Here is a 26,765-nt window from a genome sequence, read left to right as displayed (position 1 = left end):
CTATGTAAACTCATTTGAGTTGGTTGTGTTAGCAGTGATACATAAACACTTCACCTTACCGGGTTCGAGGGGATAGAATAGAAGCAAGTGCCTATTTCAAATTGGTGTCCAGAGAACACCAGGTCTGATTTGGAAATGCAATTGACCTATCACCTCGCTACTGACCAGACATGGTGTTCGTGACAATTTGTTACAGAGGCACAATTTCTAGACAAATCCTTACACCACACCCTTCAGTATGACTGAAAGTATGCAGCAGACACATAAAAACCTACATTCGTCACCGTCCTACTGAAACCTTGGATGTCCAATTTTGCAGTTTTTCAGGAAGTGGAAAAACACAGTTCTTTTTCAATAATTACTGTGTGGACAAGCAGTTTTTACTGCTTTTTAATGGTTCGATTTTTGCAAAACTGTAGCGACAAGCATAAAGGGTGATTTATGATAATAATAAATAAAAATGACAAAAAATGGAGATATTCGGAAATTGTTAATTTAATAGTAAGTTGGTTGTTAAATTAGTGGTCATAACAGCTTTTATTCTTCTGGGAAGGCTTATCACTAGATATAAGACCATGGGCTTGAAAATTCATTCCCATTCAATCCCAGTGTTTCAATTCATCTCAGTGGTGTTCAATGAGGTGCACGCTGCTCAAGTTCATTTACACTAGACTATTTAACTGGTGGCCTTTCGGTATTCCTTATTCTGCTGTAAATGTTTGTCTAATTATTATTATTATTATTATTAATTTAGACATGTTTTGCGGTACAACTTTATTTTACAGTCCTGTTTCCCATGTACATACTGTGTACTTATTAGAGTAGATATGAATACTAGGCACTAACCCTGAACCTACCCCAAAACCTAAACTTTACCATGTAGTTACCTTATACTACCCAGTACTTTTTTAGGTGAGTACACTGTAAGTACACTATAGGTACACGTACAGTCAAATAAAGTGCGACCGAAATTGCATTGCTATGTTCATGGTTTTAGGCACCTGAAACTACATAGCCTGACCCTTTCATTAAAAAACAATGTCTGCTTACCTTTGGTCATGTAGTGTATATTGTTCCCTTTCACCAACATGAAGCTCAGCCTTGATCTACAGTCCAACTAGCATGAGGTTTCGTTTTAGTATTACAATGCTCTCATTGAATCTAACTAGTTTATTTCAGGTGTCTGTTGTCAGGGTAAAGAAACAAAGATGAATTAAAATTATTCACCAAACATAAATCTCTGTCATTGCAAAGAATCTGCAATGGATAAATAAATATCATTAGCAAGCCTCTCACATGTTCCTCTGTCATGCAAATTTTATTCAGGACATCTTGCTGAGCAGCAAGGGTGTTAATGTAGCTCCCTACAGAGATTTTGCTTATGACTAGGAAACGGAAGTAGTGGTTGTTCCGTGTTGCAGGAACTACTGATTTATTACATTATTACTGTATGCAGTGAATGAGAATCAGTATTATTTTGGTTGTTCTGACAGTTCTAATCTATTCTTTATTACAAGATAACCAGATTTTTGATGAGAGCTAAGCTACTTGAAGCAGAGGTAGTGTTCAGACTTCAGAAATACTGTTCTAGTGAGAACATGAGCGCCAGATACTACCTTATCAAAGAATCCACAAAATCCCAGATGACTCAGCCAGGACAAAGAAAGGGAATGGATCACAGTAATACAGAAAACGACTTCTACGGCATGGATAAAAATTATTCACAGTTCTAACTGACAGGGCATGCTTAAAAATGTTTTATATGTGACATCTTTCAAATGCACCAACAAAATTAATACATTTTCTGAATTCTGCCTATCTATCACAGCTTTCCTGTAGCTCAGTGGTAAGAGTGTTGCGTCAAAAATGCAAGGTCAGGGTTCGATCCCCGGGATTGCACGTGCTTAGAAACAAATGGATAGTATAATGCAATGTAAGTCGCTGTGAATAAACGGGTCTGCCAAATGCATACGTGTAAATGTCTATCAAACTGTGTTGTAAAACTGTAAATTATGTTAGTATTCACTTATTACTCAAGTGCATGGTTGTAATCTCTGGTGAATGTTCAGAAAGAACTGGTAACTAATGTTAGAAACATACCCTGAACATAACAATCCAACAACAAGTGACAACGAAATAGTGCCTTCAAATCTGTAAAACAAATATAAAAACATGCAGCATACTCTACATTAGGCTACAGCGCAAACCAGCGCCAAAATAACCACATCCATTAAAACTCTGCATATTTCAACAAGCTTATTGTCAGGTGCCCATATACAATACAAGACAGAAAACCATTTGACTTAGACAATAAAAGAAACTTACTTGCTACCACCAGAAGCGTTTGACTTCCGAAGAGCAACAGTCCAACAGAGTTAATGAAAACAAGAAGACGAGCCATATCTCAGCATGGGTTGTTTTCCTCCAGAAAATAAAATGTCGAAGAATCCAAATAAAATAGTTGTCTTTTTGCTTTTGCACGATTTGGTTTATATCATTATGAAAAATGACGTACCGAACGGACTAAAATGAAACATTACATTAAGTAAAGAAGATGCAGGATCTCGCGATGGACATCATGTTCAGCGACTCCGTGCCCGAAAGTCCATCTCAGCAGCAGGTTTAATTCTGACTTTCCAAAATGCAATGTTGATGTCTATCTTAAAATTCGCGGCTGTTTCCCTCCGGATTCATTTCGCCCGATTACTTCAGGGCTTCCCCCCGAAATCCCATATAGTTGTCAGTATCGGAGATGTTGAGATCCAGACCCTTTGGTGCCCAGCGTGCAGTGGTTGAGGCGATTGACCGAGCGAGTGTTCAGCACCACGGCCAGCTCCACAGCTGCTGAGCGCGAATGCGCGGTGGCGACACAGTAGGAATATTTATTTATAAACGAGCACGTCTCAAACCATGTGGCGATGTCAGGGTCGCAACATCCATCAAATAACTTAGTGTATTATTTTGATGGTGAATCTTTTTTTTTCTCTGTGGTGTCCATTTTCTCCTACAACGTCTCAGTGAACTTTAATCTACAAGATACTATCTGATTGCGTCAGCTATAATTTTACAAAGACGTTTTTTATAAATTCATCAGTTTGCATCAGCCTGTTTAGTTTGAGCTACATTTATTTTATTTTATATATCAACAATAATGTCTAAATAATAATACTAATTCTACCAATAAATAAATAAAACAGGTCTTTTGCAAAACTTTGCGCAATATGTTTCAAAATGTGTCAAGCACGCACAACACAAACTTTTGACATTTTATAGCAAATGATTGTCGCTGCGATTAAATTTATTGCTTTCAAATTTGATCACAAGGTGGCAGTATTCATGTAGACACACAAATACAGTATAATGTATGTATGTTACAATTGCAACTGTACTGTTTTAACTCACGACTTAGACATAAACATGTTAAGCTTGCAAAACTGATGGTTCTACTACTGCACCTTATAGATTGGCTGGAGATCTTTAAATATATATTTTTTCATAGTCATTTATATAAATGGGAAAAGTTAAGTCACGGATTAGTTACTTGCCCTTTTTCAAAGGCGTTGAAGGTGGCACATTTCAATCTGTAAAAACTGATTTGTTTAAATTTCTCACACATATGTCCCACAAGTTTATTAAAATATGCTTTACCTGTATCAGGAAAAACTTCAAAACTGCATGTCACAGTGAACTTTAAAGACATGCAGTGAAACCTGGAACGGCCATTTCTGGAACAGACAAAAGACAGACGGTAATTACTGTAGTGTAAAATGTCATTTTTTCATTTCACTGGGTTCACCCAGTGTGTCACATTGAACACTGGATATGTTCCACCAACATTAACTGACAAGTCATCTCTTTCCAAATACGTAATAAAATAACATGAAGATTTTAACTCCAAGGACAAAAGCATATTCGATTAAAAAAAGCCATTAACTGAGGTCAAATGAATAGAGTATTAGAACACAGTAGCTTCTGAAGTTCCTTATATTTTATGGAGCAAAAATCAGTTTCTTTCTACCACTCTTAGACAAATAATACATAATTTTGTGCAATGAACCAGAGAGAATAACAAAGTAATTGCCTCATCATTTAGAATCTTAGAAATCTTTAGAAACATTAAGTGCACTACAGTTGAACAATTTAAAACTGAAGTCCTTTGAAAATGTTATTTCCAATTGGTTCTAGTTAAAACAAATTCAATGCAATAAAATTGCTGAGAAAGTTATTCTCCCCATAAAATAAGAGCCTTAAAGCAGTCTAATCTATTTGTTTGGTAAAATAAAAGGGAGAGAAAGCACAGGTATTGATTTTCTCTGTGAAGCTTTTAATTTGTTCCTGTAGGAGGCAGAAGGAGAAACCAGTTCATCATCAACAGGACAGCATTCAAGGTCATGACAATATGAACATTTAAATATATTTAAGCATTATTTAAGTATTTCAATGTTTAAAATGTCCCTTCTCCTGGAGATTGACATCAATCATTCACATTCATTATTCTGGGTCTGAGGTTTAAGCTTGAGGAGCCTGTATATTTTATGAGTCCCCAACATTTACATTTTAGTGAATTGTAAATCTGAAACAAAAACAAAACACTTTTCTATGACATAAACACAAAACATTTCTTTATACTATATCTGACTTTGATCTGAATGGGATAAGGGCACACTGCAGGCCAGATCTGATCCTGCATTATCCTTGTATGAACCAAGCCTAATAATGTTTTTAACAGTTATTGTATTTGACAGCCTACTGTTTGTTTCTTTCCTTAATATTTGTCATGTAACTTTTAGAGCTTTGATCACTCTGAATTGTGTAAAAATATTCAGGTACAGATTCTTTATACAGACCAAGTTTGTTGTTGTCCACCGTTTAAAAGAATGCACACTCTTATAGATAAAGGTGCCTAATAGGTTCTTCACAGCAATGCCACACAACCATTTTTGTTCCAGAAAGAGCCATTCAGTCAAAGGTTATTTAAAGAACCATCTCTTTTTTTTCTTTTATATAAACTGAAGAACTGTTTTTCACCAAAGAAGGTTCTTCATAAAACCGAAAGGTTCTTCTATTGCACATTTTGAAGCCCATTATTTCTGTATTTCTGACTGGAACAGGTTGTTCAATGATAAAATAAATGAATTTTATCCATCAGAATTGATTGGAAAGTCAACACTGGGCAGTAAACCAACATGCAGGCAGATGGTTTGAGGAAGGTGTAGAAAAGGTAAAAAAGATTTTTGGTGACCTTAAATGACATATATTACCATGCTGAGGTACAAACGTTGCACTGAAACTTTAAAAGGAAGGTTTACACGTGGTTCAGATGTGATTTTTATAAAATGCAAACATGACTGAACACGCACCACATCATATTACAGATATTTCAGAAAATAGGAGGTTCTGGAGACATGGCACTTGATCATTAAACACAAGGAGAGAGAGTTTGGCTAGTTTACTCAAGTGTCAAATAAAAAAGATAATCTAATTTGGGATCTACTGCTGGACTGGGGAAATGGATCAGAACATGTCCTTACTGCTTTGTATTCATATCACACTCTCTCCACTGATGGTGAGTGAAGAAGGGAGGGATGGAGTGATTGTGAGAAGAATATTTTGGTCTTCCATCTGGGGGATGTAAATGAAAGCAAAGTCGACTCAAGGACAAAGGTTGTATGCATATGTACTGTGTTCAGAAACCCCTTCTAATACTTTTATTGGATGCGGTTTGTCCATCAAACATGTATTTAGCATAATTTGTTCTTTTTTATTTTTTTATATATTAGAGGGAAATTATTATTGACTATGTATTGACATGCAGGTTTACTTCTGTGAAATAATGGACAAAAAGCAGCCATGCTTGCCCACACAATAGTTACCATTTGTTTTTGTGTGCTTGAGTATACAGTATCTCTCAAAGGACAGACTCAGTTTGTTTTACTCAATGGCCTTGACGTCACTGCATAAGTGTGAATCATACATTTTTTGGAGAAACAAGAATTTCTGTTTGTTCAGATCGAGTCACTGCTAAACCATTTTAATGAGAACAACAAACAAAGGCTATGTAGATCATAATGTAGCATATGACATATATACATCAACAGCCAATCAGCTTTAAGCAGACAGATGAGTATAAATGAAGAGTTTTGTTCCAAAATGTGATAACTCTGTTAATATCTTCCGTTAAATCATGTTTTAATGTGCATTCCAATTACTGCAGTTGGTTGTTTTGATTTAAGCCATAATACTTCGAATGAAAAACAATAAAGACATGAAGACATAAAAAACATGATTTTTTTATTTTTTATGGAGTTACCGCTTGGACCCAAAAATCTTCAAATACTCACCTGTGACGTTTAAAAAAAAGTTGATTATATTATACAAATAAATCACATACTGTACTTTGTTAGATTAAGTTGTGGTCTCCGTGAAAAAAGTACCTAGCCTATTAGATAGTTGACTGTTTTGCCCTGATTACAGATGCAGTATCAGCATCAGCATCCTTGCTTATTAAGTTATGTTAAGGTTCGCTGCGAAGCAGATGAGTCATTTGACAAACACACAAGGTTCAGAAGTCCGGCAAGCGCTATGTTTGAACAGAGATATAATTTATTATGTCAGATAATGTGATCTGGCACATTATCAGAGGCTAAAGATGTTCAGTCATGCACCCCAGAGAGAGTCGCGCGTAAACTGCATGACTACCCCCTAGTGGAAATACAATTCATTTATTTATAGTTGCTGAATTTCCACATTTTTTTTGATTCCATGACAAATATCAAAGAAATTTATATTGATGCTCTATATATTCTCTTCTTGGTCGAAGTCCTTAATACTGCTAACGCTTAAGTTCAGCTGAAAAATTGTCTTCACAAACAATCTGTAGCTTACACGGCCCTTATTTTTTTGGCTGGGTCCAAAGTCTGACAGTTTGCTTCTGCCAGGAAGTGATGTAGAGCAAATGGAAGCAAAATATTTTGTAGCCAGATGGCACAACGCCAACCTGGATGTCTGAATCACAGATGCTTTCATTGAATATTTTAAGAGAAAGCCGTCCTCCGTAATCTTTTTAATGGGTTCACGTTATTGCACATAAGCAATTTGTTATTATGCATTACGATAACTGCTCTTCTGTATGTTAATCACACTACAAATAGTCAGTATGTTCTCGAAAGTTTTACCCTCACACGCATTTCCTCACATATACTGACACACCAACACATGCAATCTTTTTTTTTATTCTGTGAGAAACTGAAGTGGCTTCATTAACAAGAATGACATATATTCTGGGTAATGATTCATTTGACCTCCAAGCTGCTACAGTCATGGCTGCTTTAAGTGAATAAATGAGCCAGTCAACCTTTGTTTCAGTCTGTCAAAGCAATGCGTAAACATATGAAAAGAAGGACTGGAGAAAGAGACATAATCTATAATCTTTCAGTAATTCCTACACTAAATATAAAACTATTCACATTCAACGCAAGTATTATTCATGACAAGTATCAAGGACTCATTTACGCATTTTTGGCAGACGCCCTTTTAGTTTTATCCAAAGTGACCCCTAATGAACATTCTCGACATGTGAAAATTGAACATAGGCCTATGACCTCATAACGTCGCTCTCTCATGCATTTGCCAAATAAACATAAATGTAATTTTGCCTTACAGTGCACTTCTGATTTTCCATGAATGCTGAAAAAAACGTTCCTTAGCATGTCTGGAATTCTGAATGTGCTTATCGTGAAAGGAATGCTGACTCATGGCTTCCTGTTTCCACAGCAGATTAACCGGAAACCACTGGAGCAGCTTGTGGGTGTTGGTTACATTCTCCCTCGATTATCTCTAGCCCCAGGGGTGAGTTTAGATCAGGGATGAAGCCTTCTGTGTGCTCTGCGATCTTCATATTTGAGACACCAGAACCAGAACTTTACAGACTTCTACATTTACATTTACATGTAATCATTTAGCAGACGCTGTTATCCAAAGCGACTATCAAGTTGGGTAAACTGGAAGCAATTGGGTCAAACATTAGGACAACAAAAAGCATAAGAGCAATAAAAACATGTCTCACAAAGTCTACTACAGTGTACAGTGTTTGATAAATAAACATTAGTGATGTATGAGTAGGCCTAGATAGCCATCTACTGCATTATCAGTTTCTAAATCTTTAATGTGTTCCTGAAAAACTGAAGATTCAGTAGTAAATCTGAGAGGAAGTCTGACTAATGGCTATGTTCATATGACGGCTTCCTGCACGAAACTGCAATGTAAATCTAATTGTAAAGTTAGTTGTCAAACCTTATTCCTGTTTTCAACACACTTTAGTTCAACTTCTTTAAAGGATAACTGCAAACCTCTTAATATTTATTCACCCTGTTATCACACCAAACCTAATTTCTTCTGCGGAACACAACAAAGACATTTTAAAGAATGTTGGTAACCAAACAACACTGGACCACATTTGCTTCCGCATTTAAATATGAGGGTGAATAAATGATGGCTACATTTTTATATTTGGTTAAACTCTTCCGTTAAAGGGATAGTTCACCCCCCAAAAATGAAGTCACCATTTGATCACCCTCTTGTCATTCCAAACCTGTATGACTTTCTTTCTTCCGCAGAACACAAACGAAGGTATTTTAAAGAATGTTGTTAACTGGCCCCCTTTCAATTGCGTTGGTTTTGTGTCCATACAGAAGCTAATAGGGACCAATAGGGACCAGTGCTGTTCGGTTACCAAAATATCTTCATACAGGTTTGCAATAACAAGAGGGTGATTAAACAATGACAGAATTAAAATTTTGGGGTGAACTATCACTTTAAGCGTTCAACGAAGCCCCACTGTGTGCATTAACAAGGTCAAAAAATATTGACCTAAATCCTAACCTTAAACCTTACTTGTTTACCTAAAATAACAGACCCTTATGGGGACTTTCAAACACCTGTATCAGACAGCTTTAGATGTGAAGAGTGTCACATGAGAAAACGAGGATGTGCAGGCTTTCCAAACAATCCCCATAACCAGCACAAAACGTTGCCATGCTGATCTGTATGCTCAAACCAACAGAGCAATATTTTTACACATTTCAGGAGAAACAATAATCTTGTGACTGAATTGCGAATGATTTATTTTTACATATCAAAAATAACAATACATCTTTAAAATAATGCTAAAATAGGCTGAAAAGACTATAAATTACATCTGAAAAATACATTAAGGCAATAACTGCTAAAAAAACATATTTACCGATATACAACACGGCATTCCGTGCTTGCTTTAGTACATTCCACATTGTTATAGGGATACTTCCAAAATTAAAATTCTGTCATAATTTACTCAATTTGTGTAAAAGTCTTCGTTCTTATGAACACATCTGGACGAATGCTTACAGCCAAAGTGTTCTTGGATCCCCATCGACTACCATAAATGCTTTTTATTTTTTGTTCTGTTAATTATATATTTATAATACATTTTCAAGAATGTATGACAGTTTGGAGACACCTTTGCGTACATTGTAATTATTTCTACTATGCTAGTCAATGAGGTCCAAGAACTGGTTGGTTACCAGGATTTGTCCAAATATCAAACAAAGAATTTTATACAGGTTTGGAACAACTAGAAAGTAATTCATGACAGAATCTTCATTTTGGGGTGAAGTATCCCTTTAATTATTCTTTCGATAAAGGGTTTAGTCCGTCTTTCCACTCCAGATTCCAAGTTCAGTGTATACTGTATGTCTCGTTCAGTTCATCTACAGTATACATTCATAGAGTTTATTCAGTGTGGGTGCAGGAGCTATGGTTGTGTTTCGTACTGGCCCTCAGTGGCAATGAAGAAGTCATTGAGTATATCCTGCAGGTAATCAAAGGTAGGTCTGTTCTCTGGTTTTTCATTCCAGCACTTCATCATGATGTCATAGAGCTCCTCAGGGCAGCCATCTGGACAAGGCATCCTATAGTTCCTGTCAAGGTTACGGATCACCTCCGGATTCGTCATACCTTTACAACAGTGTAAAGAGTACAGGCAGGTTGTTAAAGGTTCAAAGTTTTGGAAGACCCTATTTTTTACAGAGGTCATGGTTTGGCTATTTATTATTATCCGTTTTGTATTGTACATGATGTCAGATCAAAAAAAATTCTAGATTTCATTGACTCTCTTGCTTCAACAAACCACCGTTTCAACATATATAAACACGCATATAATACACATATGACACAAACACACAGCAAAACAACATAGCTCAATGAGAAACCATTGAACTCACCTGGATACGGTACTCGGCCATATGTGACAATTTCTGTCAGAAGAACTCCAAATGACCACACGTCTGACTTGATGGTAAAAGTACCAAAATTGATGGCCTCAGGTGCTGTCCACTTAATAGGGAATTTCGCACCTGATGAATGAAAAGAGGTGGTGGAAATGAAAGTATGAGTATGAGAGTATTAATTCAAGTCCTCATCAACAGTGATATAGGCGTACAGTTTGCATGAGAATATACTGTATGCAACTTTGCAGGTTAAAGTATGTAGTGGAAAATGTCTTCCACGGTTGATAGTATCAGCTAAATAGATGATGATAAACCCACATGGAAAGAAAATTGTGCCTTAATGTGGTAAAGATTTTCACTTCAAATCAGTGTTTTAGAACAAGACGGTAAGGTTTAGTTTTTACTTGTACCCACCCTTAAAGATCAGATATGTTTGTGCATACTTTGCATTAAAAACAAAATGTTAATACAGACTGATGGAAAATTCATAGTAGTGGAATAAACAGTGTGTCATGGGGGTATATCAGCATACATACCTTCCTGTGCAATATATTCAGTCTCTATTATCCTGGCAAGGCCAAAATCTGCTATTTTGCAGTGTAGAGTCTCCGAGACTAGAATATTCGCAGCCCGCAGGTCTCTATGAATGTAGTTATTTCTTTCAATGTAAGCCATGCCCTCTGCAATCTGCAATATAGAAGGAGATAAAGGTCTGACTGGACAATAATACGTACTGCTAAAGTTAAATATTTAATCAGTTACCTCAAAAAGGCAACGATTTTTATTTTTATTAACATTTTACATTTTTCAAAACGATATAATATTATAATAATATACCATATAAATATAATACAGATCAAATACACTTTACTAATGGATGTTTTTAGGTATTTATATTTTGAAGTATTGTTCTGACAGATAGTTGATCATTGTAAAAGCTTTAAATTTCAAATTGAATAACATAAGATAAATGCAAATAATTTTGATGTGATTTTGCCACTCAAAACTTAAAAGCAAGCGCTGAATGTTCTGACAAAAACAGCATATTTCAATGTTCTCTAATAGACTGTAAAAAAATTGTTAGTTCAACTTAAAAAGGTTGTCTTAAAATTTTAAGTTAATTCAACTTAATTCAACAAAATTTTAGTTAACTATAAAAATCTCTGAGTTGACTAATATTTTTAAGTGTAATTAACTTAAAATTTAAAGGCAACCGGGTAACTTATTTATGTTAGTTGTGTAGAAACCGCTCTATATTCAATTATTAATTTTGAGTTTAGAATTAAACATTTGAAAAGATTTCTATCTGAGCTAGGTCAAATTATCTCATCATACTGTCATATGTCATTTCATGCAATGCAGACTAGATATAAAAAGTGTGCAGCCAACAAAGTGGTCTCTAACAGGAAGCTGCTTTCTCAAAAAGAGCGAGAAGAGTCTTGCATGGTTGAAGGTTCTGTGTGATGGAAAATTTGACGTCAATACCGTCCCCGGAAGATTAAAATCAAATTTTGGGGTGGTTGTTAAAAGCATTTCAGTTCTAAAAATGATCAGACCGTGAGTTTAGAAAACCAAAAGCTATTTCCTCTTTATGTACAAAACGGTTTCCTGTACATGACCAGAGTCTCTTGTGTGAGACGACAGTTCTTAAAATAGATGCAATTCATGTGGACCTGAAATAATGTTGAATTATCCCTGAATTAACCTTATTAATATGAAGGTTGTCGTGCATTGCAAAAAAATGCAACCTGTTCCTGCAATATAATAATCTCTATACTATACTGTATTATAAACTATAATATGCATTTCCATAAAAATGTGTTTTTAGGGGTGCACTGAGATGTACATTTTGGCCTATAACGATAACCAATAATTCTTCAACATTGGAAGCAATATATGGCCGATATATAGTACAATATCTAAATATGAATATAAAAGTCCCTAAGACTGAAACAAAGGGCAAAGAGTTATTTTATTAAAGCAATAACCCCCAAGAAGCCGTGGGTTACAGTGCATTTTATAACAGCTAAGGGGCGTTGTTGGGTACGACGCAAAGCGGAGTGCCGAAACCCCCTAGCTGTTATAAAATGCACTGTAACCCACGGCTTCGCGGGGGTTATTGCTTTTATAAAACAGTTACTCCATATACTTAGCAAGGTTTCATTAAATAAAGTAAATAAAAAGATATTTAGGCTATGTGGTGCGGTCAGTCGTTATATATCGGGGTATTTTATAACGGCTTAGAGCTCCGCTCAGCCAATCAGAATCAAGGACCAGAACTGGCAGTTTTATAATTGAAAACATTCACCGCAGAGAACAAGGTAACCATTAGTTATCTTTTTCCCCAGAAATCAGGTACCACGCCTTTTTCACACTAGTTTACGATTCTTTAATCTTCACACTTTTCTGGTATATATTTCATTTAATAAACAAATTATTAAACAAGTTTTTCCTGAGCAACCCAGACTTTTTTTCTTAATAGCCACATTTTTTTAAATAAAAATAAAAAATTATTACTGATTTACCGGCAAAATTACATCGGCCTAAATTTTACTAAAAATGTTTCTTTCTTGCCTCCCTAATTTTACTAGATCAGAAATAATACCTGTCAAAAAATCACGAGAAATTATGTATTTCTATATGCTTAAATTAGGTCATACTTGAGCAGCCATATCAATCAGCTTGGGCAGTTTTAATTTCCGTCCATCATCTGTTTTCAGAAAGTCCAACAAACTTCCTTGAAGATGGAAAAAAAAGTATAGTTTATAGTCACTTCAATACTTGTAGGACAAAGTATAATTCTGGTTGCTGCAGTAATAAAAACATAATTGTGATACTAACCGTGTGCCATGTATTCTGCAACAATCAGAATGGGTTCTTTAGTTACCACAGCGTACAATTTGACCAGTCTGTCGTGTTTTAGCTGCTTCATGAGGTTTGCTTCCTGCAGGAAAGCCTCTGGTTCCATGCTGCCTTCCTTCAAGGTCTTAATGGCAACTTTCTGTCGGTTTTTGTAGTACCCTACAAACACGTTTTTGTTTCTCGTTAACTTGTCAAATGGTCAAAGCCAAAGTCGAGATGTAGTGAATTTAGCATTAGTGTGGCTGCAATATGGCAATAACACACAAAACCACATTACACAGAAACACCTGCCTTTGAACATGATAAGTGACCGTGTAGCTCAATAATAAAATAAAGAGAGCAATTATAGCTCTGAAATATTTAGGCAGACTTTCTTACCCATCCACACTTCTCCAAACTGGCCTGCACCAAGTTTTTGCTCAAACTTAAGAGTGCCCCTTGGAATCTCCCATTCATCTTGGGCCCAGGGTGTTTGAGGGGCTGCTGTCTTACAAGGACTTCCTAATCTCTGACACAAACCATCTGATTCTCCTACAAACAATCAAAGAATTTGAGGAAGTACAAATGTTTAGAATGAGAATGAATGTCAGTTACAAGCAAAGCTAAATAATATAGCATTTAGCTTGCTTAGAGGGGTCATATGGCGCAAACACGTGTTTTTTCTGTGTCATTGGTGTGTTATTAGTTGCCCACGCATGTATTAGACACGTAAAATTGAAAAGAATTTAAGTGTAGGAACAAAAGATGCATTCTATCTGAAAGCGAATGCTCACCCAGACCTGCCTGAAACGCCCTCGTGTAACCACACCCCCACAAATGTACGTCAGTTCTTGGTATGATTTGACTAAGACCGCGTTAGTAAGGTGGGCGTACATGTCAGTACATTCGCTTTGGAACCTGAGGTTCCAAATATTGTAAAAGGTGCTACATTTCTGTCACACGTGTGCAGTATTCGACCAATCACTATGCACTAGTTAACAGGCCAATCATAACACACGTCGCTTTTCAGAGCGATGAGCATCGTTCGTTTCAGAGAGGTGGGGCAAAGAGGAAATACATTTACAAGTAGAAAATACAGTGTTTTTTGAGCACAAAATCGTGTATACAGATTATATTAAATCTAAAACAAACAATAATATTTGTAAATAACAGTTTACTGATGTTTTGGAGCCTTGCAGAGAAATAAGAAAATATGGAAAAAAGGTGCAGTCTGTGTTACATGCAAACAGTTTTCTAAAAGACAAGCTAACCAATGTGTAGTGAGGTGTAGAATGCAAACTGAGACTAAAGTTGACCTGCTTATTTGGTGGTTAGAGGAAGCGTTGTCATGTTCATACAGTTACAACCGCAGAAATTGTGAGGGGGAGAGAGAAGGGCTCGTGGTATAGTCAAAATGTTTGCTAAAGACATGCACACTTTGGGTTTAAAGGGATAGTTCACCCAAACAAATGAACATTCTGTCATCATTTACTCACCCTCTTCTGCAGAACACGAAAGGAGATGTTTTGAAAAATGTTGGAAGGCGAACAACAGCGGTACCCTTTCACTTTCATTGGTTTGGTGCCCAAAAGTTAATGGCAACCTCTGTTGTTTGGTTGCCAACATTCTTCAAAATACCTTCTTTTGGGTTCTACAGAAGTCAGGAAGGATTGAAATGACTAGAGAGTGAGTAAACAATGACAGTATTTTGGGGTGAACTATGACTTTGATGTTTCCTATATGCAACATTGTTGGGAAATAACTCACTAAAATAAAAATCTACAAATGGTGTCAAAGGGGTGGTATCCTTTCAATTGGTCCTAATATGTATTTTTAAGTACAGATTTGGTAAAAGAAACATACGTATCTCTGAGGTACTAATATGCACTCAGGTGCAACTGTGTACTTTTTAATACTTTTGAGTGTAGTTAAAAAACGGACAATTTTCAATGCATTCTTGGAACCAGAATAAACCTCAAACCTTCTTTTTTTTTCTTTTGGTTACCAGAATGCTTTGCACGAGGCTGTTATTTTCTAGTTTTTTTTTTGTAAAGATAAAGGCTTGTTCGTGTCTAATGTCCATTTATCTCTGAATAAACTGTTGCAAGTAAATTACATAAATGTAAATCTACATGAATTTACTGGCAAACTGCTGCCAGCAATACTGTTTTTTCCAACAAAAGTATTCCAACATAAGTATTTTAAAGTGTAGTCTTAAAAATAGCACAGCATTTAGAACTATATGGTTTTTAACAATCAATAAATATAAATATTGAATATTATTATTTATTTGAATTTAACATATTAAAATTTAACGTTAATAATTTAAAAAATCAATTATGTATTTTTGTTACATTAATAATTATTTTAAATGACATGTAAATATATCATAAGTGATAAACAAAATACTAAATGAAACACCTTTTTCTGTTAAAACGTGTCAAAATGCTAAACCTTGCCAAAAATGATATACCCATAGGGTACTTACTGGTGTAATAATTCACAAGTTCCTGTAGAGAAGCAAAGGTCTTGGATGGAGAGATGTAATAACCGCCGTTATCAAGTGCACGGATCTTATAGTGCTTGACCACATCACCGTGCTCCAGGGAGGAATCTCGTATAGACAGAGAGAAAGCACCTGAGGAGATTGATCAGAAACACAGTAGTTAGTGAATGCAGACATTTCTAAACTTATATCAACACCAGCATTCAACAGAATTATCCCATCCTTCCATGAAGAAGGTGATGTAAAATGTGAAGACTTCACTTAAGTTGTGCTAAATTGTTCAAACGTATTCTGGTTTTATTAAAAAATACAGAAACTTGCATATCTGTTGCAAAGGTCATATCAGTGCAGGTTTGCTTAAAAAGCCTCCATATACAGTCTCATAAAGACTTTTGGGTGTCTCTCTGACATTGAGTAATACATTTACATATAATTTTTTTTCAGTTAGTAGATGCTCTTATATCAACAATGGGGACAGTATATGTTTCCACATAGGAGTAGTAAATAGTAAATTCTTGTCAAGTGTTTTATTATTAACTGAATTTTCTATTTCCTTATAACAAAAGCGTAACTATCAAGCTTTGCCATACAGTGAAAGATTGTTTTGTTTAGTATTTTATTAACATCTCTAGTCATCTGTCCCACAGGGTGATTTCTGCAGTTCCCCTTACTCTGGAGAGCAACAAATCTGAAAGACTAATAATATCTGCACGTATAAGTACAAACTCACTCACTACCCAGTAAGTATATTTCTGTTTTTTAAGTTCTTTGAACGATGTAATCTTGATTACAAAGCTGAATATGTGGTTCCACAAACGGTAAAAAGTTGAGGTATGCGCTGTGCTGTTTGTTTAAAAGCTCAGTGATTTAATCAAAATAAAGAACAGAGTTCTGGGGCTGTGAATCCAAATATACACACACGTTTATTTCGAGTTTGTTTGGCAGGAGAACAAAAACCCTGACATCTGAAAATATTTTGGCAGTCAACAGTTATCTATTTAGCTTTTTTTTGTTTTATGGAATAAATTTGAATAGTAAAACAAGCATTTGTCACTTACGTTATATTAAAAAATTGACCTTGTGGTCATTGAGTGAAAGTTTGTTGCTGAAGCTTAAAAAAATCTACTACTTATGTTTTCAGACTGAATGACCACATGAAAACTCAAAGGGCTTTGAAAGTTCTTGGCATCTGACCTTTGGTTGTTTCACTTTCTCGCACGAGAAATGAGCCAGGCTTGTTTCCTGGGGCCAGTATAAGACGCTCTGTGTCTCTGCGACTCATATTCTTGAAAAACCATCTAGAAGAGACACATAGACAGTCACTTAATGTCATTGAATTACTCAATTCTGCAGGATATTCTAGTCCAGCATGGGGTAACAAGGGTTAAATTAAACCAGAAAATGGTTTATAGTTGATCCAACAACACTGCATTTTGGGCTGAAACAACCCAGCATATTTACAACAAATTGGTTGGGATCGTTTCTTGTTGACCCAAGGATGGGTTCAAATAAAACGTTTTATACAGCGTAATTTTGCACAATTTATTTGGAAAAGTGTTTTGTGTAGTTGCCGTTGAGGCTTCTTTTCAAATCATATACAGTGAAGCAAAAGTAAAAACAAATTGAAATTAAATGTAAATCTTTAACAACTCACTTCTCCACCTCCAATGTTTCTGCTTTCGCCACATACGTACGTGGAATATATCCCTCAATACCTGTGACCAAGGACTTTGCCAACCACCATTCTCCAGTTCTGTGAAAAAAATACGTTGTTATGTTAGTTTTGTGTGTTTGTGAGTGTTAGTTAGCCACAATGTTACACACTTTTAAACGCTTTTATCTCATAGCCGTATGTCTTTTTGAAGTATGTTATTTTGAGTCAAGGATTCGATACGAGGGATTGCACATACTCTGTAACAGATGTATGCTACAATGTAAATTGCTTTGGATTAGAGCATCTGCCAAACGATAAATGTATTTTCAAACCGTCATTAGGTCAAAAAAGGACAAACCCAACCATTTGGTCATAAATTTACCCACGGTGTGATGTGTTGTTTTAACCCTTTATTGGGGAAAAATATACATTTTCTGGATATATTACCCAACCTGAGAGTATTTTCTATATGTACGTATTTGGCAGATATTTTAATTATTTAATTTATCTACTCCAAACCTTTAAAAATAGAAGAATTTGAGAATTTCATGCCTGGATTTTCCATGTATTTGTAGTTCCATGTTTGTTAAATTTGGACTGATAATACTCACTCCCTGATAATCTTGAGTCTGTCTCCTTTTTTGAATTCAAGATCATTCTCACTTGCAGGTTGAAAGTCATGCTGAGCAATAACAATGTTTTCACCTTAAAAAACAAAATAAATCACTTTAAGGCATATGATTAAATACTGACACTACAATAACAAAACGAAGCGTGTTCATGGTACACGATATGAATAAAATAATATTAAAAATAGGTCTAACATCAGCATTACGATCATAAACCTGTTATTCTTTCACTAGGTGTTCACAAAGCAGTTACAATTATCCAAAATGTGTTTATACTGTATGTGTGCAAATAACATATGTATTACTGTACCTGTATTATTGTGTTCTCCCAATAACTGGAATATAAATTTATACATTAAGTGATTGATACATTTTAATAAAAAAAGGACACTTCATCACAGTTCATCAATATAACACTACAGCCTTAATGTTCAGTTACGAACGAAAAAAAGTTTTGTTTGTAACTGAAGATCAATCATTCTCTCTTGTCATAACAACAAGTGATTATTTATGTGCTAAAATCAGCAATACTTACATGAGATGTTTTAGAGTTTCTTTTAGTTCCTTTATTCTCTGTGAGTTGTTTCTGATCACTACATACACAACCCATCCTTTAAAATAAAGTGAAATTGTCAATACATTTTCTTTACTCGTTATTTCATAAAAATCTAACAAAAATGTTTATTCCTACCTATATTCACAGGTGTCAGTCTCCCCAGTTTTCTACTACGTTTTCTGCAATAGTCCAGAAGAAATTTACAGACGTCATACTTGGTGCTAAATTAAAGACAAAAAAAACAACAAGTCTATCCATGTGTCCCACATGACCCAACAAAGTGGTGTGGTATACCATTTTTCAAAAATAAAACAAAACATAAGCGTTAATGTTTCCATTTGAATTATCAGATCACATGACGTTGGTGCTGACATTTGTCACACTACAAATTTCCCCACTACAAAATGTGGACAAACATCGTAAACCAATATATGAAATGAAAAGTTTAATAATAAATACTCACCCTTACGCAATGAAAACTGACTCCAATGGACAAAAACTAATGCAAAAAATACAGAACAGAAAAAGACAATTAATGTTGTAGCTTGGTGAATTGATGACAGTATTTTTACACATATAAATGGCTGAATACAGGCTCAAATTGATAATAAAATGAAACTACAGTTCTAGCATTTTTAAAGATGATTTTACCCAGAAAATCTGGAAATGATGACTATTAATATCAACCGTTATATTCACACAATCAGTATTAAATATCTAGTACCAAAACTTGTACTTACTTGTATCATTTTGTTTGGCCTCAGCAAACTATAAAACCTAATCCGAGAATAATTCAGATTCTTAATTTTATAAATGAATCAGGATTTTGTTCTCTTTTACAGTCAAGTACTGACATTAACCCAGATACATAGACAGACAAAGGCAGACTCTCACTCACACGCAATCAAAGATGCTCATGAGGCCCAGCATGTGCCCTGAGAGACCACATTAGTTGAAAGAAATAAATAGACATCACCGGTTCTGTTTATTTAAACGACCCCTCCCTCTTTTTCCTCTCCCATGCTCAATTCACAAACTGTGCACACGAATATGATGAGCATGTGATGTCATTATAGTTGTGGACCACAACATTTTAATATCCTCATTCTAGAAAACTGAAACCATTTTAAGGATAAAAATAGAGTGCACATTGAGTTTGCTATCTGTTTTGCTTGGTCACAAAGGGAGCCCGAACAGGCAAAATACAAAGATAGCCATCCAAAATAAGCTATATATAAAAGTGTGGTTTAGAAAATTATCAATAATATAGTTGGTTTTCATAAAAGTCATATTGAAAATATACAATTCTTCATAATCAAAACACTTGAAATCTTCCTGGACCAGATGCAGCTCTTTCTTGGAGAGACGCTATGATAAAGGAGAAGTGCTTTAAAGCTAGAGGAATACTTTAGCTCTTCAGCAGCTTTGTGACAGGATGTTGTTAACTAGCCCATACTGGCTTGTTTCCCCTTAAGGCATTGCGGTTTTCTTCAACTTCTGATCTGATCTCTGTACTTTGTGCTTTTGCTTATTCTATTTGTTTAATTTATTTTTTCTTGATAACCAGAAACCATGGTAGTTTTGAATCCTTATGAGGAAAAGTCCCTTCAATGCTTTCATTTTTGAATCAAATTAGTATTTAAATTTTTGATTTTAATCAATTTTAGTATTCATATTAGGTAAGTATTTATAGAAAAAAATTAAGTTTCATGTGTATTTTATTTTAGATATGATTACATTTGTATGTTTATGTAAGCCTATTGTAGGCCTATGTGTCTTTTTAAACATAACAAAACTGAATGTAATTATTTATTACATACGTTTGGTACAAAAAGACATGGCTTTATGTGATATGAAATAAAACAAAACAAAACAAAACAAAACGCATACCTTCAAAAGTACACACAAGTTTGGAATTTTTCCAGATTGTACCAAACTTGAAATGTTGTTATTTACTTGAGGTATTCTACAAGGTGCACATTACTGCCCTCTGGTGGTCGAATAGATTAAGCGCATTCAGGGGTGCAGGAAAAGATCCATAAAAACAGTTTTGTCCTTCTGTTATGCAGTGTATTGCAAAGACAGGTGTCATTGGTTAAAGTTAAGCTTTTCTACTTTCTTCTTTGCGTGCAGAAAAATTGTATTAAGCAACGAGATCCTGGAAATACCGACAACACGACTACAAAAACAGGGTGTGTGGATAATCGATAGGCACCTAGGCCTATATTCTTCTCAAATGTCTGTTTACACTATTTGGAATTATTATAGGTTTAAAATCGGGACTCCCTTACATTACAAGAGTTCCTTACATGGAGAGCCTACTAGTAAAATAGTTGTTTTCCTGAACGTGCGCAAGAGGGCAGCAAAGCTCATTTTTATATGAGGCATTCAGCTGGAATGGTCAGTGAAACAGTTTTGATGTTCAGATAGCTTAGAAAGCAAGAGATGACAGTTTTTCATGGATGTTTGAATTATTACGGACCACCTTAATATATTGTTGGTTTAATTTTGTGAAAACTTATTTGTGAAAATGTATTATCATTATAATCACTTCGTAGCTCTATAATATCAAAAGGAATGATCTTGTTCCATTTGATTGAAATGATAGTATCGTCTCTACAAAATAAGTATCTGAATCTAAAGGTCTTTCAAATGCTTTTCCTGCTAGAACATTTGAAGAATTTTATGAGTCACAGAGGAAATAATCCATAATAAACATCAAACAATAGGTTGTTGATTAATGGTTTTATCCTTACTAAACTTCTTTTTTCCCATATAATCGGGAAGACATTTATCACATTAATAGGAGAACTACATAAACAATCATATCAAGGAAGTACAGTAAACTTCAAATCACTTCAAAGTTGTTTCCTGTCATTTTTTCCTGTGGGAATCACTTTTGATGCCGCATAAACAGGGTAACAATGTCACTGTGGTCGAGAACTTTTCGTTTTTTTCTGGACCACCTGTGTCTGTGATGTGGAGTCTAAGGGGCCCCTCTGACATGCAGCGCAGGTGTGTGATGGGAGCTTTGTTGAGGGTGTCCTGGTAACACATTTATCTTTATCCCACTCTGGTTTTCCCAGAGATTGCGGATACTGCGTCCCCACAACCCAGGTCCCCAGACACCACATCCTGTCCACCAATATAACCTGAATAACAGTGGAAATGAAGCACAAAGAAATAGAGACCGTGGCAAGAGAGAACCTGTGTTCTACCTCTGAACCGTACTGTTGACAATGTGCTAACACAGCAAAATTTATTCTGCACTTTTCATTGTTATATATTCGGTAGATATATGTACAATAATTAATTTTATATAGGTGCATGATGTCACCTGATATGGGGTCAGTTGCCACAATAAAATCTTTGAAATAATCTATGCTATTAAGTACTACATACTGACTAGGCAGTGTTAATACGTTGTCTTTAGTTAGAAACAAATAATTATATAAAAATATGTTTTCAACGGTTATTATGATAGTGATTTATGATTTAACCTGTCTGGTTGGATTTTACTGTAAATGTCAGTTTGACTTGATTAGTCTTCAACACATGTAAGGATGAGTTTGTAAAGAAACCTGTAATTGTATGTTTCAGCCAGAGATGGCGATAGCGGGGGTCAACTATTAAAACAAAAATATGAAACAATTGTTAGCTCAAAATGAGGTAAATGTATAAATTACTGCACAATGCTTTCATTATATACTTACAGGGATCTGAAACGAACATATTTTTTTTCAGAAAAAATAATTTGTGTAGCTGGGCTGTTAACTCCAGAACTTATCTAATAAGGTGTTTACTAAACCCCAGTGACAACTTGCCCTGGTCTCCCCTGTATATGTAAGTAAAAATGTCTAGCACATAATACATGATTTATCTCCACTATCAAGTCAGTTTCTGTGTACAGTATATACAGGTAAAGTAGATAACGTTTATTCTTTCTCACAGTGTTTGCATGCACACAGTTTTATCCGTGTCAATCAAGCAGCACCTGAGGACAAAAGAGAAAGAAGCCCCTATTCACAGCCTTGTGGGGGGCTTCCTCAATGGAAGGGGGAAAGCAACACACTGTGAGAACATTTTCTCTCTTCCTCTCACCGTGTGGGAAAACTCCTCTGCCTCTCTCACACATCAAGCCGGACAGGGACTCACTCATTTATTCGGCCTGTATTAAATGAGACCATGGACACATCAGTCACAATAACAATAAACTCAACAATGCTTTCAAGGGCCTGTAGTTTAGCTGTGCCTGCCAGCACTGCTTTATACACGCTACTTCCTCTGTGGAATCACTTTTTGTCAGGAGCTGGTGGTCTGTAAAGACATGTCCTTGGCACTACACGCATATCCTAAAGTAAAAAGAGATGCCAGGATTGATACAATGATCAATGATTGGCTCATTCTCAAGAACATGGTGCCATGGTGTCCTATTTGTGTTCTCACAAATTACTGATGATATACCTGTATTTATATTTTAGTCACATTGTTTGATGATAATTGTTATTTTGTAGGCCATAATAATAATGATATTATTAAATTTTTTACCTTTAAATGTTTGTTTTATAAGTGCTTTTAATGGAATTGCCCATGACATTTAAATTCCAACCTTAGCCTACTTGAATGAGGTTAAAATAATGTAGCCTAATAGCTATTGCTAGGTCCAAAATATAAATATTTCTATTTGGGGAGCACATCATTTTAGGGACCCCAAATATTTGTTGTTGTTTTCTTGGTGTGAGGTGTAGAAATGTTTTTCCTTAATTATTATTATTATTACCAAATACATGTAAAAATATAATACACATACTTAAATAAGTGATTTCAGATCACTTATCATGAATAATCTTCCTGAATGCCTGCAGTTCAGTATAATAGTAAAAAGGAAAGTGTGCTTTGTTACACTTGTAAATGACATCCACCTGTGTAGAGACTGAGGGAGGAAGTTCTGACACACAGCTCAAAATATTTCTTCTCCTGACCGACAGGCTGGCACACTTGTTTTTCCTGGAACATCTGGAAGCATGGGAGTGTGACGCTGCAGTACACAACACTGCAGCTGGCGTCAGGCATAACACTCAAAAGTAAACAGGGAAAAACAGGGAAAACCCCTTGCTTTATCCTCCGGAATAAATGCCTATATCTACTAGCGTTGAGGGTGGAAATAGCCCCCTCATCTCAGTGAGCAGGTGCTTCCTGCTTACTTCTTATTTATCGGCGTTTACAACCATGTTTGGGCAGACTCGAAAAACATCTCAAGTTCAAGCCCCAAACCCACGTTTAATGCAGTGAGGTGTTGCTAATAATCACAGGTAGGAGACTAAATGTGCTCTGAATCATGAAAAGAGAAACTCATCACCATCAAATAACTGCATCCAGAATTTTTATGTAATTCATAAGAATTATTATTTTTGGTGTTCTACGTTTAGTCAACCAATAGTAGTAATAGAGTGATAGGACATTGTGGCTTAATCCCTCTTGCTAAAAGGGATAGTTCACCCAAAAGTGAAAATTATGTCATCATTTACTCACCCTCCTGTAAAAATGTCTTTCTTGTGCTAAACACAAGGGAAGATATTTGGAAGAATGTCAGTAAACAAACAGATATCTACCCCCTATTTCCTATCATAGTAGGGGAAATAAATGCTATGGGAGTTAATGGGGGATGAAATTTTGTTAGTTACTGACATTCTTGTAAGAAGTGAACCTACAGAGAGGCACATTAGTCTGTCATCATTCCTTGATGATGATGCATTAAAAACTGTAAGCGTAATATTATTCTCTATCAAACTGAGACTAAGTGTCTTTAAAGCTCATGTTCATTAAAACTCATAAAGGCTAAACCACTAATAATTAAAAGTTGTATTGGTTGATGCTCAAGTTTAAACAGCATATGAAATATGCAACTTACAATAGTACAATTCAATTCAGTACAATGTAATTCAGGCTCAGTTTAAAAGTAATGTTCCATAAAACTGCACAGTGTGACGAAACCTGATATAAACAGTATAGTATTATTTAAATCTTTAGTTGAACATTCATTTTAATTTGAAATTTTTCATTTTAATTATAATTTTTGACATAACACACTTTATAAAATAACATTTTCAAAAGACTGAAATTTAAATTTTGTAAATTCATTTATTTTATTTTGCTCCCTAAAACTTTATGATAAAATCAAATTAGCTTAACAAGTCATTTTAAATGTTGACAAGTGATGCGTTGATACTGTAACTTATTAGAACACGTTGAAATCAAATAACTTTTTTGATGAGAAGTAAAAATATATGTTGCCATAGCTTAATTGTTTTTTACAGTGTAATAAATGTAACATTCCTACAGCCTAGTTGACATGTTTTAATTTGACAAAAATAAGTTATGTAGTGCTAAAAAATATCCTAAATCTTTCTGTTTCCTGTGTAATGCCACACATGCAGTATACAATCACTGTATGCATATTCCTCCATCTCTGTTTTTGACCTCATGGTGCTAAAATGCAAGTGGCCTCATCGTTTATTTCTCTCTGTAAGAAAAAGGAAGGCAATCTAGGATATTGCGAGCACTGAGATTGGACGGCTGTGTTTTGTCAACTTCTCCAGCCCCGCCTTCGAGTGTGGCACTCGGTCGATGGGAGTGACACCAATTATTTATGTCACATTCCCTCCGGAAACAGAGGATGGAAACTCAACGAGAGAGGACCATCCATCAGACTTGTCCAATGGGGCTGTATACCTGTGACTCCAGCACCGCAACGGGAGGGAATGAAGTCTCTCAGGACAGTTTCAAATAACCAAACACTTACCATGTCACAAGCAGACGGTAATTAAATATCCCAGAATAAACTTACGGTTTGGTCTGCAAATCTCCATTACGTGCTACTTAATTTGAAAGCTGATGCTATTTGTGAGGTTTATTAACTTTTGTGAGTAATTGAAGTTGTCTTGGAAAGAGGTCCTCGGGCTCTACCCCTGTTTCGTGAACCGGCCAGCCAGTTTAAAACACAGCAAAGTTGGAGAGCGAAAACAAAAAGCAGGTTGTTTCAGATGTCTCAGTGGCTGGGAATTGACTCTTAACTAGGTGTTTGATGGATGAGGTGAGTCAGGTTATTAATAGTTTGCTGATTTTCACCTTCAATATTTTCAGGGGGCATTTTTTATTGTGTCACGAATGTCATGATATGATCTATCGAAGGTTCAGAGACAAAGTCAGGTCCCTTGAAATAATTTCTCTCATTCAAAACTTCTGAAAGACAAACTGCAGCAGAGCTTTTGCAATATTGTAAAACGCGGCTTGTAACATGTTGGCAGGTGTCTGTGATGTTGGTGTTGAGAAATTGGATTTAAGTGATCACTAAGAGGTCTGTGTCCACATCTTACACAGTATAATCTTTCAGGTCAGGACAGAATGTATGTATAGCTCGTCTAATTACAGAAAGACATTATTAGCGCTGACTAATTCTTTAGAAACAGCTTTGGTCTTTAATAATGAGCCTGTAATTCAATTACGCAACATCCTTCTGTAAGAATTCTAAATTTGGACATCTACAGTATATCTTAGATCGAAAAGGGAACCAGTAATAGGTGATTTGTACTGTTTCCTACCACTCAATGAGAAATCTGGACCTTAATCTTTTAATGGCAATGTTTTTGTTTTTAAGAAAGCATTTTTAGACTGTCAAATCAATAAACAACATTTAATCTTTGAGGTGTCATTTACGTAAAAGCAAAATTACATTACAACAGATTTTGTCATTCTAAAATTTCCTTACAATTGAAAGAATTTAAATATTCTGTAAAAAACTGTGTCTTGAATCAAGTGTGATACTTACTTTTAAAATGTATTCCATTACAGTAACAAATTACTTCATAAAAAGTATTCAGTAACTTAATCCAAGCAACAAAATATACTGTAAAAGTAATGTCATCTCATCTACTTTTGGATTCGTCATATATATAAATATAGCTACTTAAAAGTACAGGGGTTTGGTCCAAAATGTAACATATTTGATGCAAAATATAACATATTTAAGAAAATGTGATATACAGTAGTTGTAACCTTTGATAGAGGGTTTGGTAGTTGGAAGGCATAGTTTGCACTGCATGCCATCGTAATCCTGATAGTATTGCCGTTTTTACTTAATGTAACTGTAATCTGATTACAATTGTTTTACATAACTGTAACAAATGGAAAACTATAGTTTTCTTTATCCTGATTATGCCAAGCCTTTACATGTCATCCGTTTCTCCCCAACCCTGGATACTAATAATTTTGTTTCTGTCTCGACTAGCATAGGAATGCATGAGACCTCCAGACT

General features: G+C 35.3%; 2 protein-coding genes across 3 annotated transcripts in view; both read right to left on the bottom strand.

Annotated features, from left to right (window-relative positions):
• fndc4a (fibronectin type III domain containing 4a) overlaps nt 1-2,833 on the bottom strand; it is a 32,068-nt gene extending 29,235 nt beyond the window's left edge. Inside the window, exon 1 of the mRNA XM_056765211.1 lies at nt 2,326-2,833. Within this exon, the coding sequence (XP_056621189.1) occupies nt 2,326-2,401 (76 nt within the window). The 5' untranslated portion in view covers nt 2,402-2,833. The remainder of the gene's footprint in view (nt 1-2,325) is intronic.
• Nucleotides 2,834-9,105: 6,272 nt separating this feature from the next.
• Nucleotides 9,106-19,387, bottom strand: blk (BLK proto-oncogene, Src family tyrosine kinase). Of its 2 annotated transcripts, none has more exons than XM_056764799.1 (15): nt 19,192-19,387; nt 18,915-18,950; nt 18,587-18,672; nt 18,431-18,506; nt 18,206-18,230; nt 17,878-17,971; nt 17,267-17,365; nt 16,807-16,910; nt 15,595-15,744; nt 13,506-13,658; nt 13,107-13,286; nt 12,926-13,002; nt 10,802-10,952; nt 10,260-10,391; nt 9,106-9,993 (listed from the first exon to the last, which is right to left on the bottom strand). In XM_056764799.1, exons 4-15 carry the CDS (start codon nt 18,503-18,505, stop codon nt 9,791-9,793), a joined length of 1,443 nt encoding a protein of 480 aa, XP_056620777.1. In that variant the 5' UTR covers nt 18,506; nt 18,587-18,672; nt 18,915-18,950; nt 19,192-19,387; the 3' UTR covers nt 9,106-9,790. The 2 variants fall into 2 exon arrangements, with proteins under 2 accessions (XP_056620777.1, XP_056620778.1); XM_056764800.1 differs by having other exon boundaries at nt 18,587-18,630.
• Nucleotides 19,388-26,765: the final 7,378 nt, after the last annotated feature.

Source organism: Triplophysa dalaica, chromosome 13 (assembly GCF_015846415.1).
Source record: "Triplophysa dalaica isolate WHDGS20190420 chromosome 13, ASM1584641v1, whole genome shotgun sequence".
NCBI classification, from domain to species: Eukaryota; Metazoa; Chordata; class Actinopteri; order Cypriniformes; family Nemacheilidae; genus Triplophysa; species Triplophysa dalaica.
This window is presented reverse-complemented; position numbering and strand designations above follow the sequence as displayed.

Coding starts and splice junctions, on each gene's coding strand:
- blk (XM_056764799.1), bottom strand. CDS start 18,505: ATGGGTTGTGTATGTAGTGATCAGAAACAACTCACAGAGAATAAAGGA. Junction 15,745..16,806: donor AGAAAGTGAAACAACCAAAG/GTCAGATGCCAA, acceptor CAATCTCCTCAG/GTGCTTTCTCTCTGTCTATA. Junction 13,003..13,106: donor TGCAGAATACATGGCACACG/GTTAGTATCACA, acceptor TCCATCTTCAAG/GAAGTTTGTTGGACTTTCTG.